The sequence below is a fragment of the Sparus aurata genome, chromosome 8, assembly GCF_900880675.1.
Source record: "Sparus aurata chromosome 8, fSpaAur1.1, whole genome shotgun sequence".
Classification (NCBI taxonomy): Eukaryota; Metazoa; Chordata; class Actinopteri; order Spariformes; family Sparidae; genus Sparus; species Sparus aurata.
This window is the reverse complement of record NC_044194.1, coordinates 26,594,696-26,612,993: the sequence shown is the minus strand read 5'-3', so window position 1 is coordinate 26,612,993 and position 18,298 is coordinate 26,594,696. Positions and strand designations below refer to the sequence as shown.

Below are 18,298 nucleotides of genomic sequence, written 5' to 3'. Positions count from 1 at the left end.
GTTTACTAACCTGGTAATGTACGAGTTCACCTACCATCACCTCTAATGCACACTTATTAACATCTTATATCTACTTAGTCTAGTGGTAAAAAAAAAAAACTAGCTTAGCTAGGTATTTTCCCCTGCTTTAAGTTTTTACTCTAAACTAAGTATTTTTGATCTACGGATAAATATGTAAGTTATGTCAATCCACTCATCTATCTCTCTGCAAGAAAGTGAATAGGAGTGTTTTTGAGAAACAAAGTCAAACCTCACTTTCTAAAATGTTATATCTATTTTGTTTAATCCGTACAAAAACGTGTAAAAAAAAACAAAAAAAACAGCAATATTTGGATTTCTTTTCTTTTTTTACATTCAGGCAGATCCCCTGTTTTCACTTTTATGCTAAGCTAAGCAGCACAGATCACATATTTTAAACTGGGTTAATACTGGAACAGCAACAGGTTTGCCTATGGTGTGTGTTACAGTAAGCATAGGGCCACCTCTACAAGCACAGCTGAGAAGGACAGTGATGTGTGTCTGCACAGGCATTAGAGGCCCGTTACAGTACCGTGGTGGCTTTTGGAAATTCCTGGTTGACAGATACCCATAGCTTTGCTGTAAGCGCTAACTGCTGCTAAATGTAGGTAGCTGCTCAGTAAGGTTGCAAACATGGCAAGGAAACCGGCTTGGTATGTATTTCCTTTGCTCAACCTGCCTCTGTCTTCTCTGAGGTGCCTTTCCGTCCTAGTCTGACCGTACTAATTGGGAGCTGCCGGTCCATGGAGAGTCAGCAACGGGCAACTGCATTCCACACTATTGGCTGCTGCCTTCTTTACAGGAATCACCTAACTATGCTGATGCAACCAGTATTCTATTAGCCATTTCATAGGCTCTCTAAGATCCTCTACTCATATTCCAAAACAGTGGGTCAGAATAGAACAAAACACACGTCGCACATATTCACACATACAGTTTGTCAATATAAATAAAAAATGCATTTGCTTTGCTAAACTTTTAAACTGCATGTGCTGTTCATACACATACACACATTAGACCGTATAAAGTTTTGTATTTGAAGTTAGTAGTTACAGTCTGCAGTGTCACTGGAGGTTTTCTCATTTCCGTACCCTTTGTGATACTCACAGTCCTGCTGTGCTTCTATGCTGACAAAGCACTCGCTGAAGAGGCAGTGCATGGTGTGGCAGAAGTTGTCCAGGAGAGACTTTGGGGAAACATATCGCCATCTGGACTCTGACACTCTGTCAGCTTCTTCTGTTAAATTATCCCAAGTGTCCTGGATCATGTCTGGGAGCTCCTGCTGGAACACCTGGACACACACACACACACAAGCGAGTTTTAGCCAGGTAGGCAAAAAGGGAGTGTTTGAATATACATGGATCCTTGAGGTGCCTTTGCGTGATGTGAATCATCAATAATGTGATGCAGCATCCAAAATGTGGGAATTTCAAAAATGGGATATTAATGGTGGTTATCTAAGGTCAATATGGACAAGATTTTGTCCTGATGGAAGGAAAAGCAAAAAAAAATGTCTTTGCAGCTGAACAAAAAGCAGATTATTCACCCACCAGTCAGTTTTTCCTTCATCTTTCAAACATTTGGAGAAAGCAAACAGATGCTTTTAATCTCTGTTATTTCAGTGTCAACGTTGAATTTGGACAACACACACACACACACACACACACACACACACAGGACCTCAATTTAACGATACGCGAGGTCACAAAGAGATGAATACGTTTTTTTTTGTTACAATGTGCTCTATGCGTGTCCGGCTGTTACATTTAAATTATGAGAGAGGATTCTAATTTAAAGGTGCACTGCATAGGTTTAGTGAATAAATGTTATTCTTCATTTACTGTTTGTTATGCCTAAACAAACTCTCTTCATTTTCATGACTGAATAAACTAAATAAACGCACTGACCTCAAAGAACAACATAGTGCTTTCTTGTTATACAGTGTTCTGGGGACCTTATTTCATCTAAGAACATAACAACCTAACAACAAAATATATATAAAATATTTCTGAATTTGTGTTGTATTTCCTCAATAATAGTGTAAATATAATTTTTTTTTTTTATTTGATTTTGAATTTCCTCTCCGAAGCTACATAGTGCCCCTTTAAACTGTGAATCTCAAGGATCAAAGATCACACCAGATATGGATCATAATTCAGGCATCTTGATGTGATCAGTCCAGACTTACTGTCTGCTGACGTTAGATTCACTGTCTGCTTAAACAGACCACAGGGCATTAATGACTGATAGACATCCACTACTGGATGTTTACATTTAGAAACTGTGCTAAGGAAGTGGATTCTTTTGAATCGCTGCAACCGCTGGGTCAAAATGGTCCAACAAATAGAGCATGCATTTAAAATTTAAACTGAATAGCCCGGAGTTAAATACTTTATTCACGCAAGAACGGATTTCCCTGCAAAATATCCCTTAAACGCATCATCACGGAATGATCAATGAGTTTACTAAATTCACACAAACTGAACTGTTTGATCAAAAACAGAAGCAATATTTAATTTTCCTATGATAAAGGTATTCAATCCTAATATTGATTAACAGGATCAGTGTGACAGCCATCTCCTGAGATGTTCTCTGATCCTATCACAGTGAGGAACATGCCAAATTCCTTTATATAAAGAGGGAATTAAAAGAGCTGTGGTGCAGATACAGGATGTGACCTCCAGCTTACCTCAGCGGGATGAGACTGTACGAAGACTCCCTCTGCATCCTTGAAGCGTCTCTCCAACTCAGCCGTGTACGTACGTGAAGGATGTCTCTCAGACATAACCCGAATGATCTGAAATGTAAAATTCTCTTTGGTTAAAAACCTTAAATCAACATTATGTAGCCTCAAAATCATGTTGATGGTGCAGTGGTTTACAATAGAGTGGATCATGTCTGTCCTATCACTTGTTTCTGTGCTGTGTGAGCGTGTAACATCACAGCAATAACCCTTTACAGCAGTACACCACCTACCTACAGCACCAACTATCAGAGAGTCTGGTCAAACTGGATCATAATTTATGGAGAAAATGTTTTCTGGTTTAACGGCTGAAGTCCTGCAGCTGCTCTGCCTCAACTCTCTGTGATTTACGGAGTTTCCTGAAAGCAACCTTCAACTGCTGCATGCCCTGGCTACCAGTTAGCACTGATAGCAAGGGGGTCATATCACACAAAATAACAATTTCTACTTCATGTTGCTTTGAAGTCAATGAATGGCAAACTTAGCTACCTTCCCCATTAATACATTTGACACCTTGTACAAAGAGAATTAATTACAATCAAAGTGCTTTTCTGAATATCCACACACACAAGTGTTTGTGAACAGTCAAAACTGTAACTGTAAAAAATGTCCATGTGCCTGTTAGGACTGTAAGCATCTGAAGGATTATCAGTCTTTTATTTTGGTAGATCAGGGTATGCATGGGTTGAAATCTGTTACCTAACCTGACACGGAGGGGGGGTGAAGGGGGGTCAACACACCTGAGAGCAGAGGCTATTTGATCTCTTGTTTTGGACTGTACAAGTGGAGCATGTGCCAGCCACATTTTACCTATAAAATAAAATCTGAATCGCTGGCCAATGCCAGTAGAAGCAGTCCAGCTGGAGAACCTCACCAGCACTGTTGGTTTTCCACAGCAGGAGTTCCCAAGGAATGAGAGGAATACGCTCTCAGGTAGCAGCCCCAGTAGGCAGAAGCACAGTGTTAAAATCTCCCACATAGTAGGGTAACTGAGATCTTGTTGAGCATGCAAATATGTGGATAGAAATGACTGGACAGAACTTAACATAACCCAAATTACTGCACTTTGTGGCATTAAAATGGAATCAAACATGTGATGAGTCCAATGAAATCAACGTTTTAGTTGATAATCGGTGGTTGGCAACAGCTACACTGATGTGACGCGGTAGACTTTTTGATGAGTTGAGTAAATCACTCAGCTCTGAATACATTTGTGTATTGGATTAAGTGTTCATCAACTGTTGCTCAACGGTGTCGCCAAGTGGTACAAACTTGTTTACAAGTCAACACACGCATACTGTGGCGTTCAAGAATGCCAGTGTGAGTGTGAGAGAGACCAACACCAAACAGAGTTTGACTTGACTCAATTGCCGGTTATTTGCAATTAGTGACAACTTAATTCTAAAGGATTATGGACTCAAGGCCCAGGACCTGAGCTTCTCATGTTACATAACCTCCTTCCAAGCTCTTCCTCTTGTAAATATAAGTGAATATAAATGAGTGGGCTGCATTTTTTGTTGCTCAAACAACTCAAACCTCAACATAGGATGAGGATTGCACAAAGATGAATCTTACCAAAAGGTGAAATGGAAACAACAACAAGACCTTATTTACTAATCCTTGTAAATGGGGCATTATTGCTAGCAGCAGTTAACAGCTGAGAAGAAATGTGCACAAATGGAAGACAATGAGGTCCAGCAGCTCCTGACCCACTGTGCAGAGGACGAGATCAACTGCCATATAACAGAGAGAGTAAATGATTGCCATTGTTATTGTTTAGAAAGTGCTATCCAAAATGAATGTTACGCCCTTTCCACATATAATGCATGAGCAGCAATTGTGCAACACGGGGCTATTATAAAGCTATATTAAGAACGCTTTCAGTGATCCACTAAATCCACCATCAGCTCTCTGGTCTTCAATATACTGAAAAGTACAGTGGATGAGTCAGAAATAGCCCTTTTGTCAGAGAGACCAGGATTATTTGTTGAGACTTAGCTTTAACATACTGACAGTGGGATGTCTGAGATTGGTGGGTTTTTTTAATCTACATCTAGATAAGGTATTCTAGATATGAGGGTTGGGGGTGGGGGCTCAACTTACACTGAAGCCCAAGGCCCCCTGCTGTTTCAAGTCAGCTCTTCTTACAACTGAACCTTGCTTTATCACGGGCATCAGAGCCCCTGTGGAGTCACAACACCTTACCAAAACGATCCCCCCCCCCTGTCTTCCTTGGCATCGTTTCAAGAATATTTGCGTCCAAATGGATCCATTGTAAATGACTCAGCACACTTTAGTTCATAATCCAGGCCTAAATTCACCAAAAACGGAGAAGAAGAGACAAAGCATGCGCATAAAGCTTGCACACTCTGTACAAACAGACAGTAGACGGAGAAACCGAACACAACAAGAATAAGATGAAGAGGGCTAGTGCAAGGAAACCAGAATCATTTGTGTGGACCGATGATGAGGTCGAACTGCTGCTGCGACTCACACTCGACTACAAGGAGAGTAAGGCTCAATATCTTCTGCAGCACCAACACAAGCACGTAGTCCGCCATTGTTGTTGTTGTTGTTATGACACATCACGGATTAAGAGGTTGAAGGCTAGAGGTCAAGCGGTGGCGCCATGGCGTCATCGATACGCAAAGTATGCAGATTCGCTGTCCAAATGAGAACGCAAAGGCGGTGTTTTAGAATTTTTCCAGCCTGAGACCAGGTTTCAAAAAAGTGCGTTTACAGAATCCATTTGGCATTCGGCCAAAACGATGCAAAACATGTGGGTTTACACACAAAAGCGTTTCCATGTAGATGGCCCCTCAGTCCCTGAACTGTATACATCTCCAGTTTCACAGCATTGCAAGTAACAATAATCACAGATTACACTGACTCTGAAGTGTAGCTCCTGGCTCTGTATGCCTACAATGGCATCCAAACACTTTTCCCTCGATGGCAGAAAATAGTCAACCAGAAAACTATGATGTTTTAAAAATCAGCGCAAATGTCATGAGGGGTTCAAGTTAGTCCTGAGGTCAACACAGGGCCAACCACCACACAAAAAGACGCTGATAAGGTTTCAGTCAAGCCACGCTTTCTTTCAAAGTTTGTTCTCATGTCAACTCTAAGTGTATTCTTAATATCTATTTGCAATAACAAATTAGCATTAATATATATAATGCACAATCTGTACAAGAGTAAATACTGGTCTTCTATAATAGATGGTGGTCACATCATTTCCATGGTTCAGATCTGATCAGGCAGTTGGAAAAGAGGGAAATATCCCACATATGTTTACATAAGAAAGATAAAATCAAAAATTCCTACCTTTTTTAACACGCCTTGGTTGACCTGGAACCACAACCTCTGAAGAACCAGCTCATCCAACCCCTCCACCTGTAACCTCTGATGGAGTGATGAGAGAAGAGGAATGTAGTTGATGGATTTATCAGATAATGTGCGACAAGAAGAAGGATCATAAAGTCTAACAAACTTAATTTTAGATTTTATCAGCAAGTACAATACAGCATAATTACCATGTAGCACCAAACAGTGGAAGTCAGGGAAGGAACAAGGAGGAGAAGGTAAATTATGATTAAGCCGGTTGAGGTGTTGTTAGAGTTATATTAGCCTCTGCAGCGAGACCTTTGACTGGCTGCATAAGGTCACAGACTGTCCTTGTTAGGTACAAAGCAAACATCCTCTGAAAGAATCTCCTCCACAGCGTGCTGTGGCAGAAAAGGAAAACTAGTCAATAATTCAAGAGACAGAGTCGGGATTTTTACCAATCTGCTGATGTTTGACAGTTTAAAGACTTCGTTGTGATGAACCCTGATGGTGTACTTGATGGGGAAGTTGTGCCTCTGTAAGGCAAATGAAGAGAGAAAGAAAAACAATTAGCTTGTGCATTTCATAAACCAGAAAACCAGAACGCTTACAGCTGTCCCCATCTGGGCTGATCATTAATAACACATGTTTCTTATGTAACTGTTTAGGACAATTATCAACTTTGAACAGTTTAAAGTGCAACTCCACTGAATTCATGCATCATGGTTAGTTCATTTTTCGAGAGGAGCACTATTCCAACTGTTAAACAGCTCTGTCGTGTCTTCTCGTAGCTCTGGTTAAGCTTAGCAACATTTGCGAAAATAACCCCAGCGATATATCTGTGATGTCATCAAGGTCATCTCAACCTGGGGTGACTACAAATTCTTCACAGGACTGTGAGGGTGTAAAGTTTCGAAGACGTGGGAGGTTTACAAGGCAGAGTTCAATGAAGGACACATTTGGGTCCAATTACTGGACTTGTAGAAAATGCTTATACAGTATGTGGAGACAGCTTCAAAAAATGTTTAGATACACCAAACATAATACCCAGATGATGACATTTACAATGCATATTTTAGGGTGAAAATGTGTCTTTAACAGGACCCTGAAGTTTGTCTTTGAGGGCAGGGTCGTGGGGAGTCAGTCACAGGTAGGGGTGCTGATGGGTAATAATGATAATGTCATTGTAAATGGTGTGCGACATTTGTGTTTTTTGTTCCAATTTCAAATGGCCAGGATAACTTCTATATAACAAATCATAAAAACAATTTGAGAACGTTTCGCACTACAGCAGACACCAAACCACAGCCAACAACAGCAAGGAGATGAAGAGGGACGGAAATTCCTTGGACTGCGCAATGTACAACTGCTTTACAGTTGGAGATACTTCATAAACTTTGTGAAGCGCTGTCTATGATGGGTTCTAAATTGTTCAGGCATTCTCGTAAAGTCGCCATATGTGAAACATTAAGTTAAAGAAATGTGTAAAAAAGGGTCTGTCTGACCCAGTCGTGTTTTTATAGAGAGCGGGGGTGAGATCCGATTACGCGTGGTCACTCCAGATGACTGATGCTGACGTGCTGTCCCTTTGTGATCGGCTGGCCAAACACTCATCTTAATGTCAGGGATAAGCAGCCTCATGGTTTATAATAATGCAGCGCAGTAAGAATACACAAGTGTATATATCATGGACCTGCCTGTTTATCACTGTTAACAGAGGCTCTGTGTGCAGTATTGTTCAATAAGCGACTGAAGCTCCCTCAGCTCCCCTAGTTCACTGCATCCATGTTTGAGGGTCAGATCGCACTGACACATTTACTTATTTCGCTCTGGTCCCTCCAGCTGGTCCAGTACTTAGAGCCACTAACCCTCCACCCACAAGGCAAATGCACACATGCTCACACATTCACTGAGACATGCTTGCAAACCTGCCATCATTCTCTCACCATGTACCGTCGCCTGTGGCTGAGGCTGTCGTTGAGCGTCTTCAAGGGTGTGCACATGCTGGCTGGTGTCTGGGCCATCTGAACAGGCGCGAGCAGAAACAGGCCTGCGGGAAGAGAAGCAGCACAGCGTGAGATTAAATGCGCAGGGTCGGGGTCCCAGAGCTATACATATAGGTGCTAGCTGTTAGCCCGTTTGGTGTGTGATCACTTTGGATTGAGGTCGATAGATATAGTTTCACCTGACAGAGGTCAACCAGATGAAGAAGTTGTCAGGGCAGATATTTCACGGTAGAATACGTGACATCTCTCCGTCAACTTTAAAAGGTTTCAGGCCAAAGAAAAAAGCATTCCATTAGGTGTAACAAGATTTCCATGCATGTTTAACTCCCCATACTGGTGCCTTGAGCTAATTTCTAATTAGTCGGCGGTGTCAACATTTTCACGGTGATACTGCGGTCTCTTTACACGGCATGTTTTATCTTGATCACATTCTCTGTTTAGCATGTTTGTATGCTGAAATCACCATCAAACACAAAGTTAAGCTGAGGCTGATGGGGGTTTTATTCGTTTTGCAGAGGTTTGGACATAAAGTAAAGGGTAGGGAACTACTTTGATGATCAAATGACCATCAAAAATCAGAACCAAACACTGACCAATATCAGCTATATAAACACATCTGTGATATCCTCTCATCCATTTTCCTCAGCTTATCTGGGTCAGGTCATAGTGGAAGCAGGGTTTTCCAGACATCCCTCTCCTCAGCAATGCGTTTTTTTCCCATATCCTCCTGGGGGATTCCGAGGTGTTCCCAGGCCACATTAGATATGTTATCCCTCCAGCAAGTCATGGGTCTGCTGTGGGGTCATGTTTGGAAAAGTGTGGGTGCTCAAACCGATCCAATTCAGCTGGCTCCTTTCTACGTGAGGGAGCAGCATGTCTACCACGAGCTCCCACCAAATGCCCGAGCCATCATTGAAAAATCATGAATGCAAGAAACTCTTGCAGCTATATACAGAGTAGAATAAAAATCTTTACCGTATGGACAATAACAACATATGCCTGGGAATTTCTATAATAATTATCGCTTCTCTAAAAAGGCCAATACAAAGCAATAGTTTACATCTTTAGCAGTAAGAACAGTTCGAATGAATACTCTCTACGTAGCTCATTTCCCTCTCTGTACACATGTAATGCACACAGAGAGGAGTTCTTAGTGTGAGGTGGGACATTTGCCAACAAAGCACTGAAATACTCCCCATGACAGGGAGAAATATGATCACGCCCTGAAATAAAGGTTCACTTAGTGCTGTGGGAGTACGTTTCATCTTGTAAAACAGATACAGTTATGCCTGAAGAGGAACACAGCAGCCCGTTCTCTCTCACTCATGTGCCAAATACAGTAGCCAGATCAGTGGCCCTGGGCCTCAAAGTTTCATCACTTCTTGAAGCAATGCCCTCATGCAGAAGTAGATTGTGTAGAAGTGGAATATTATGATCCACATACAGTGAATGCAGCGACTGCTTCATAGTGTGTCTGTATCTGAACCTGCATGTCAGCACTTGTTTGTACACATGCAAGTGCCAGAAAACTGTGTGTGAGAGACTGAATGGATTCATTACTACCAGAGATTATTTTCATTTTACTGATGTCACCATAAACACACATCCAGGGGAGCTTCACTGGCCAAACAGCTTATTCTTGGTGTAATAGATTGAAACCCAACACTGAACATACAAAATTATGTAACCAGTGAGTGGTAGCCCACAGAGAATGCCTTGCATTAAGTAACCATTACAATATTCTGTGATCAAAACAAATGTTCCTTTTGCAGTGCTGTCTGGATACCTCAATTAACTTTTCTTTTTTTCCATACTTTATTAATCCCCGAGGGGAAATTATTCTCTGCATTTTACCCATCACTAGCTGCATATATATTAACACTGCAAGCTAGGAGCAGTGGGCTGCTGTGAAAGCGCCCGGGGAGCATATGGGGGGTTGGTGCCTTGCTCAAGGGCACCTCGGCAGTAGTCAAGGAAGTGAACTGGCACCTCTTCAGCTACCAGTCCACTTCCATATTGTGGTCCGTAGCTGGACTTGAACCGGCCACCCTCCGGTCCCCAAGCCAAGTCTCTACCGATTGAGCTACTACAGATGGGGAGCACTGTCAGCTGTCACAGAACAGGAAAATGCAACGCATTTGGGAGCAACGGGTCAATGCTTCAAAGTTGGGGTTAAAGTCAACAGCTCTGAGAGGCAGCTCCTAAGCAGACTGGCCATTTGAGCTAAACGTTTGTTAATTAGCACTGATGAAACCTAAGAGAATGTCACAAATTTCAGGAGCACACCAAAGTGAGTAGAATCCATTATCATGGTTATGATAATGTGGACCACTGATACACATTCTGTATAATCCAGCTGATTGAAAGCTACCGCAAAATATCCACAATGATTCTAAATGATGAGCAACAGCGCCTGCAGTACCTATTTACACTACTTCAAAATACGTGTAAATAGTATATCATCCAAAGTGACAATGACCCCTCGACAACAAAGTGTTGAACCTCTGTTTGTTTAAACATCTAATGTGAGCTCTACAGAAAACCAGGTTTCAAAACCTGCCCAAACACTCATGTGGAGAAGGACAAATAGCAGTGGTATCTTTGCTGCGACAGGTCTGTCCCCCTGATATTCTTCTCATCTCAATGGCCTCATCAGTCTTTCTTGAGTAAACTGGTCCACAGCTGTTGTCGAGTGATCCATCCTGCGGCGGGGAGTGACACCAAAACCTGCAAATGCCTGAAACCGGAGTCATTCATTAAGCAAAGTGCGCTCCCTATAGTAAATAGTTTGTTTAACCCTCTATGGATGTTAAGTACTCATGGGGGAACAATGTTTTGGGTGCCTTCGTCTAAACACACAGTGGGACTCACCTCTGGCCAAGTTTAATTAATGGACGACAGACGTCACTGACAACAGAAATCAACTGTGCATTCTGGGGCAAACACACCAAGGCCAAGCATAGCCTCAACATCTGCTTAGACTTGTAAGGTTTCTTCCAGAATAGCTCAGCAAGCCCACCAGTAGGAGCTTACCTACATCCCTGGCGACTGACACGATACAAATTGAAACTGTTAATGTCCTCGAAAGCTCATTGTACTGTGTGTACAGGTATCTTAGGTAGAGAAATCAAGTGGTTTCAGTGTTCTTCGGTTTATAATCATCACGATAGCAGCTTGAATTTAAGCTTGTTGAAAATAAGTTCCTCTGATTTTCACAGAGAAGACCTTCCCCTTGAACAGAGTTGGCTCCTCAATCCACGGCAATATTTTTTACAATTTTACAAAATACTTTTGTATTTGTGATTCTTTCTGGTTCCAGCTTTCCCTACAATTAGCGTTGAGGGTGGATTCACACCTGGCTGATTGAAGCGGTTGTTTTTTTGCTTGGCGTTCTCGGCAACCCATTTTGTCAACATCGGAATTAGGATTGCTATGTTCATCCACTTCCAAATTAACCGATCGTGATCTTGTTGTTTTACGTATGTGTTACATGAAGGAACTACAAACTTTCATTCTGTTACGCAACCGTGTGATGTATAATAAACAATAAATCACCTTGACCCTTAAACTAAACAAATCTCCATTTTAACACCACAATACATACACAGACTCTATGTGATAGACAGTGAGCATATGTAATGTATACCAAGCTACATTTGCCTATATTTGCAGAGGAGAGTGATGGAGAGGCTAAAGGCAGAGTGACTGCTCCTTAATATTCAAATGCAGGAAAACCACCACAGAGACCAGTCATATCGGGGTTCAAATATAAGGGTTATCACAACCAAACTGCAATCTATCCCATATGGTTCTGCAGTGCAAACATGGTACACATGATGAAAAACACACAAACTATGCCAAACTGTTGAGGTCGTTTGTTTTTCTAGCACTCCATCACACCCGTATCTTCAATGGGCCCAGCTGCAGTGAAAGTATACTGACATATACGGAGTGACGACCTCTTCGGAACCTCTGCAGTATGTTAACACTAATGAGGCTGCTGAGTGAGCACAGAGGCTGCTTGTCCGGAGAATATTGTGGGAAAAATAGTCTCAGTTGCCATTACTGTAAAGGAAGTCCTTAAAATCCAGATATAATCCCTCATTTTGAGTCAGTTTTTAATGGGTTTTTTGGTTAAAAGTCTGAAATATGAGCAGTGGTTTACACACGCTTAAGAGACTTTCACGTTTTTCTACAACATAAAACATGTCAGTAAACGGCCCGTATTCGTATGAAAGTTTTTGTGTGTGAAAAACGAGGGATGCTAACATGTGGCCAATTGAGATTACAGAAGTTGTTGGGGACACTAAACATCCTCACGTTGGACTTAACTGTTGATACAAGTGTGTATACTACCGTGGTAAGATGCTTAGTGTTGCTGACTTTGACGTCATGTACACCTCAGTGTAGTTTGTTTATAGCCTTTAGCTGGGGCAGTTTCATTTATACATCAAACATCGTTCAAGTGGTGTTCATCTGCGAAGGCTTGCCTTGCTGAACCAAACGCGCCCATAGAGGCCCATAAACTTGTGATTACCAAAGATCTTATTTCTGCAATAATCTAAAATCCGATTGAATCCCGTAGGCTTTTTGTCAAGGGAACCATGGCAATGCTAACTACCCAGTTACAACATCCCTGCAGCACTTCATGAACACAGACTGCCAGCAAGTAGGGAAGGTTTAGCAAATCAGTGGTCCTTGCTTGCAATATAAATCACTGGTTAATCACATTAATCACTCAAAGCTGCAGTTAAGTTTTATTTTCCATTCAAGGTACCCAGGTATGTCAGATTCTTCATTCTTTAAGAGGACCCCCTTAAGCTTCGAGGTGGTGTTAACCAGTCTTCCCGGTGTACACATGCTAGGGACTACATGAGAAGAATTGATTACACTGATTTCGATGATGGTGGCAGAACAGCAATGGGACCTGCTACTAACAAATAACACTCCATTTGCATGAAGGCGCAAGGTCAACCTTATTGAATCACCCTAATTAGCATTAATGCTCTTCAGATATCTGGCTACCGTGATGCTATCGCAGCTGATTACATTTGTACCACAAATAAAAGTGGTAGTTGTGGGAGACTTATCCAGGGTGTAAATCTTCATAGTGAACACAGTGACTGTGTCTAGATGGTTTTCTTATCCTTTTTTGAGGGGCGTGCTGCCTAATGCAAAAACAATGTCGATGACTGATGACGCCTCCAAGGGAATGAAGCAGCATGTGACTCAGGCCATGCGGGAACCATATTGAAACCCGTTATTGCCCTTTACTGACCCTGAAAGTCTCAAGAGATGCTCAACAACCCTAGTCTGTGAATAATTGAGAGATTTGCACTCATTTGATGTGTTGGCCAGCATCTTGAATGATGTCCATTCCTAGTTTGACATTACCGGGAAGATTCTGAGAACAACAGGCAACGGCTCCAACTTCGTGAAAGCCTTCCAACCAGCCTTGCTCAACCTAGTAGCGGTTGATGCCCTGAATGAGGCATACAAGAAAGCATACCATTCACATTTTGTCAAGTGTAATGCCCATTGGAACAACTGGAACATTGGAAGGTCCACACAGACTGCTGAGGATAGTCAAAGACAAATGAGCGGCGGCTGTCAGAGTCCTCTGCAATAACTTACACGTATCATTGGTCCATTTTAGTTCATTATTCAACAAGCAGCTTTTTGGTGAATCTGATGAAATGCTTATATGGTGTCAATCAAAGTTCTGTTGTTTCCACTTTCATCACACGTTCAATTCAGTTGAACTCGCATTCCTCGCAGCACACTGCTTCCATGAGCCCATTGCCCAGGAAATCAACATCTTGCGAGCAGAAGCAAATCCCCTGATGGCGTGGCAGCTTCCAAGAACCAGCTTCAAACTTGACCGCGTCAAGTTTCCACTGAAGTACTGCTAGCCTCACGTGGATGATCCGCAGTTGGGAATGGAGAATCGTTTTGGCCGCATGTCAGGAAGCCGTCAACTGATCACAGCTGCGATTCTTCTTTCAAAATACAGAGCAACTTGGGCAAAGGATGACACAGCAACCAGAAGGAAAATCAGTAAAATTTGTACAGTTTGACACATAATATTCACAAATCAGTTATGTATGTACTGATAAAGAGTGCATGAAACTAAATCAATAAACTTCAAATTAAGTTGTATTAATCCTATGATTTACTTTTTTCATTCTCAGAATGTCTCAGGATTGGATGATGATGATGATGATGATGGATGATGCCACCATGCCCAGTTCACCGGATGAAGATGACTTCTTCTCTGCACTGCACGCGCATGACAGCTCAAAACAACTGGACAGATACTTGGCCTGTTTAGCATATAAAATGGACTTGCTGAAATCCTTTCCAGCTGTGTGCAGCTGAACATGCGTCGGCCTGCCTCAGCACCCTGTTAAAGGCTGTTAAGCACTGCCTGACTCCGCTTGAGCCCAAGAAGAGTGACACCGAGTTATCACAATTTAAGAAAAACGGTTGTTTTTGAAGATAAACAGTATATTTTTCACTTTCACCTTGATCTTGATTTCCTTCAAGTGTTATGTCAGCTCCATTTGTAAGGTGGTGTACATGAATTCAAATATGCATTAACTTTTAATACTTTACTACATTTAATACCAGGACATTACTTTTGACAACAGTAACGATCAGATGCTTTCAGACACTTGTATGCTGTGGGTCAGGGGTAGAGCCAGCGTCTTGTTATCTGAAGGTTGATGGTTTGATTCCCCTGGTCTGCATGTCGAAGTGTCCTTGGGCAAGATACTGAACCCCTAACTGCTCCTGATGTGCTGGTCAGCACCAGTCCAAATCTATGGGTCATGTATTCCCAAACAACCTAATCGACTCTTTTGTTAACATATTCTGACAACCATAATATTTACGAGTCCATTCGTTTCCTGCCACCATTTATCTTGTTCAGAAGTCTGTGGATTATCAAAGGGTAAAAACACTATGACAGACCTAACCTGCATGTCTTTAGACTGTGGGAGGAATGTTTGGAAACACACAAGGATAACATGCAGACCCACAAGACCCCAGTCACATCTGGTCTGATTTGAAACCAGGATGCTCCGGCTGTCAGGCAATTTTAAGTTAGTATAATAAGGAAAAGAGCAAAATCGTGACAAAAAAATGCATTTCATGCTGATAATATGATTATAGCACAACTAAATCTTTTTTTAAAGCTCTCAATATCGACATCAAAGGGGCAACATGTAAGTTAAGTAAATACATTTTAAACTAAAATTATCAATAGAGAGTGAAGAAATTTCAGTTTTGCAAGTGTGATGTCTATGTATTGTGTTGCAGAGATATCAACTGAAGTTAGCATGCTAACCAGCTAACCAAGGGCTGTCTCTGTCCAAAGCTCCTGCGCTAGCAGCAACACCAACTCTTCATCAGTGCTGAGAGCTCGCACTCCAGACCACTAGCTGCACAGCTAACTAGCCTACAGTTAGCAACAGGTAGTGGTTAGTTTGGTGATATGCTGCCCCCTACTTGTTTTGAGTATGAATTTGAACTGTGACCGGTTGGGGCTAGCTGTTTAGCATGCTAACATCAGTATATACCGTTGCAGTAGTACGCGAATGTCAAAACATGAAAACTGGTAATTCTTCACACATGTTGGATGTAAAATTTTATAGATTGCACCTAAAAAAGTTTGTATTATATATTCAATGTGATAGTTGCTAATTTTCCATTCTGTGCATTAAATGCAGATGGGTCACAAAGAAGATGAAAAACAAATTGTATCCATGACTGTGTATGTTTACAACCACCACAAAGCATTCCTGTGTAAAAAGATGAACTGCCAGGCCCCACTAACCCTGAAACTTCACACACTGAAAGACATTTGTGCCTGTGTTGTGTCAATTTTCTGTTTCTCTCTTTTCTAACCCATCTGTCTTTATTGCTCTGGGGATAGACCAAGCTTTACCCAACTCCTAAAATCCCAGCAAAAACTGGTATTGTTTACAATTTTATACACAAGTTTTATGTGTGGCTGAAGACGCATATTTGTGTATGTTTAGAGAGTTATCAGATTATCCAGGCAGGCACTGGCTCCCTTTCATGCTGATAAGGTATAAAATCTATTTGCAAGGATTAACCTTTCTGATTCAAAAATCTGTCACATTTGTCGGTATTTTAATGATTTATGTACGTTTTTACAAAGTTTTTACAAAGTACTAAGGGTATTTTATTGTGATGAGAAAATCTGTTAATATTCTCTTTGAATAGTACATATTTTCAAATATTACCAGAGGGACATCTGAAGCAAATACAAACCAGATGTCCGGCTTCATTTGTAGTGGAGTGACTGCTGTCTCAAAATTTGCAATCAATCATCCATGAAGCGATTGAATTACACTCTCTCTACATTTTTCCACATGTTGTAATGCCTTGATCCTAAGATGCTGGGGCATTTGGAAATATATGTTACAGGTAAATCAGTACAGTTCAGTTCAGTTGGACTATAAAAAAGTGTCAGTGAATGACAAGAAATACATTACATAATCTTCACTTGAAAATGACCTGTATTTAAATGATCTTTTACTAATTGTTTTATATACAATAGTTACAGTTTTAATGTTCAGTGAACAGGACTGTAGGACAAAGGCGAATCTTTCATTCCAAGTGAGCCCTCTGACTGCGTTCTGTGCATTTTTCCTGGCTTATTTGCTCGCTTGTTTATTCATACGGTATGTTTCTTCTTGTGCTCCTCACCAGTCTTTCCTTCCTCCACAGCTGCATTGCGCCTCCCTCATTAGTCATTCGGTCTTCCCAGTATTTTGTCAGCTTGTCAGCCCCTTCCCTGCTTCAAGTGGTTTAAATCATTGCCCTCCCACATGTTTCTCCACCTGCACCTCAGTAGGTTAATCAGTGTCGCGGATTTGTCCATAGGTGTGAATGTACGCGTTTTTGTTCTCTACATGTCAGCCCTGTGATGAACTGGCCACTTATCCAGGGTGTACCCCACCGCTGCCCTGTGTCAGCTGTGATTGGCTATAGCCCTAAATAACAGTGTTGCTGTGCTGATGTTGTCCTCTTGTATTCTGTCTTTTAGTGAAACCTTGCTGCACAGCTAATTAACCCCGTTGGGACAATAATGGTAACCTTGAACCATGATAGTTCATTTTAACAATTTCTACAATAATTCATCATGGTTTACAGTATACACTGCGTTCTGAAAACTCTGTTTTATACAGTCGTGGTTTCAACTACAGCGGTAAAAACTACATTACTGTAGCTATAAACACATGGTTTATTGGAGTATAAAACCAAAGGTTTCAGAGTGGGGAGTAAAATGACCAAAAGGGTCAATTTTCAAGCAGAGAAGGTGGACCCAAATGCATGAGATGACAGGATGGGAGTGAAATGGATCTTGATCATCTTGATCAATCTTGATCATGGCAACGCAAAGAACGGGTGAATACCAAGAAACATCAGGGAAAGACAAAGACAGGCTCAGGAAAACAACAACAGACGGATCGCAGACACTCAACAGATGACTCAACCAAGAGTGGACAAATGGTGCGTTCCAGTGCACGTCGGAATTTCCGAGTCCGTACTCGCGACTTCCAATCTAAGAGCGTTCCAGTGCATTTGCTCAGAAAAACATGGACGCATGGTGCAATATACAATGGAACAGACCATAACAACTGGACGTTTACATACTAAACTGACGAGGGGATGAGGTGCAGGTGGAGAGAGGTGGAGAAGCCCATGGGAGGATAATGAATTAAAAAACACTAGGAGAAGGGAAGGACAGACCGGTGAGGAGCACAAGAAACCAGGAGGGAAAACACTGAAAAAAAAGGCACAAGACACTGAAACTGAAATGACCATGACAAACAGCGAGGAATGTTCCTGAAAAGCTAATCTGTGTTTGGCTCATCAGTGCCTTTTTCTTGTAAATGCTGGTGACAGTACTAAGTAGCTGCATGCCATTTTGATTATCATTGTTATAGATATGTTTAGGAAACTGGTATTCTGTTCCCAGAGTACTGGTTTTCTTCACCCAAGGTTTACAAACTGAACGTTACACTGCTCACTGTAAGACGAGGGCGACGGCTTTGGGCTTCTTCATGTTGCTACAGAGACTAAAGGGAAAACACTGCATCTGTGTGGCTTCTCTTTCCACAAAGAAGGCTTCCAGGCACAAACAGACACACAGATCACACTTACATCCCGAGCC

At 41.6% G+C, this 18,298-nt stretch overlaps 1 protein-coding gene across 4 annotated transcripts in view; it reads right to left on the bottom strand.

Moving 5' to 3' along the window:
- The window catches only part of il34 (interleukin 34), a 39,611-nt gene that overhangs the window by 5,319 nt on the left and 15,994 nt on the right, over positions 1 to 18,298 (bottom strand). For 3 of the 4 annotated variants that reach the window (XM_030427145.1, XM_030427146.1, XM_030427147.1), the window contains 5 exons: positions 8,032 to 8,135; positions 6,544 to 6,621; positions 6,086 to 6,163; positions 2,708 to 2,815; positions 1,126 to 1,309 (listed from right to left, as the gene is read on the bottom strand). In XM_030427145.1, coding sequence (XP_030283005.1) covers positions 1,126 to 1,309; positions 2,708 to 2,815; positions 6,086 to 6,163; positions 6,544 to 6,621; positions 8,032 to 8,135 — 552 coding nt within the window. Of the gene's footprint in view, positions 1 to 1,109; positions 1,310 to 2,707; positions 2,816 to 6,085; positions 6,164 to 6,543; positions 6,622 to 8,031; positions 8,136 to 18,298 lie in introns of all 4 variants that reach the window. The other variant, XM_030427148.1, reaches the window with a different exon arrangement.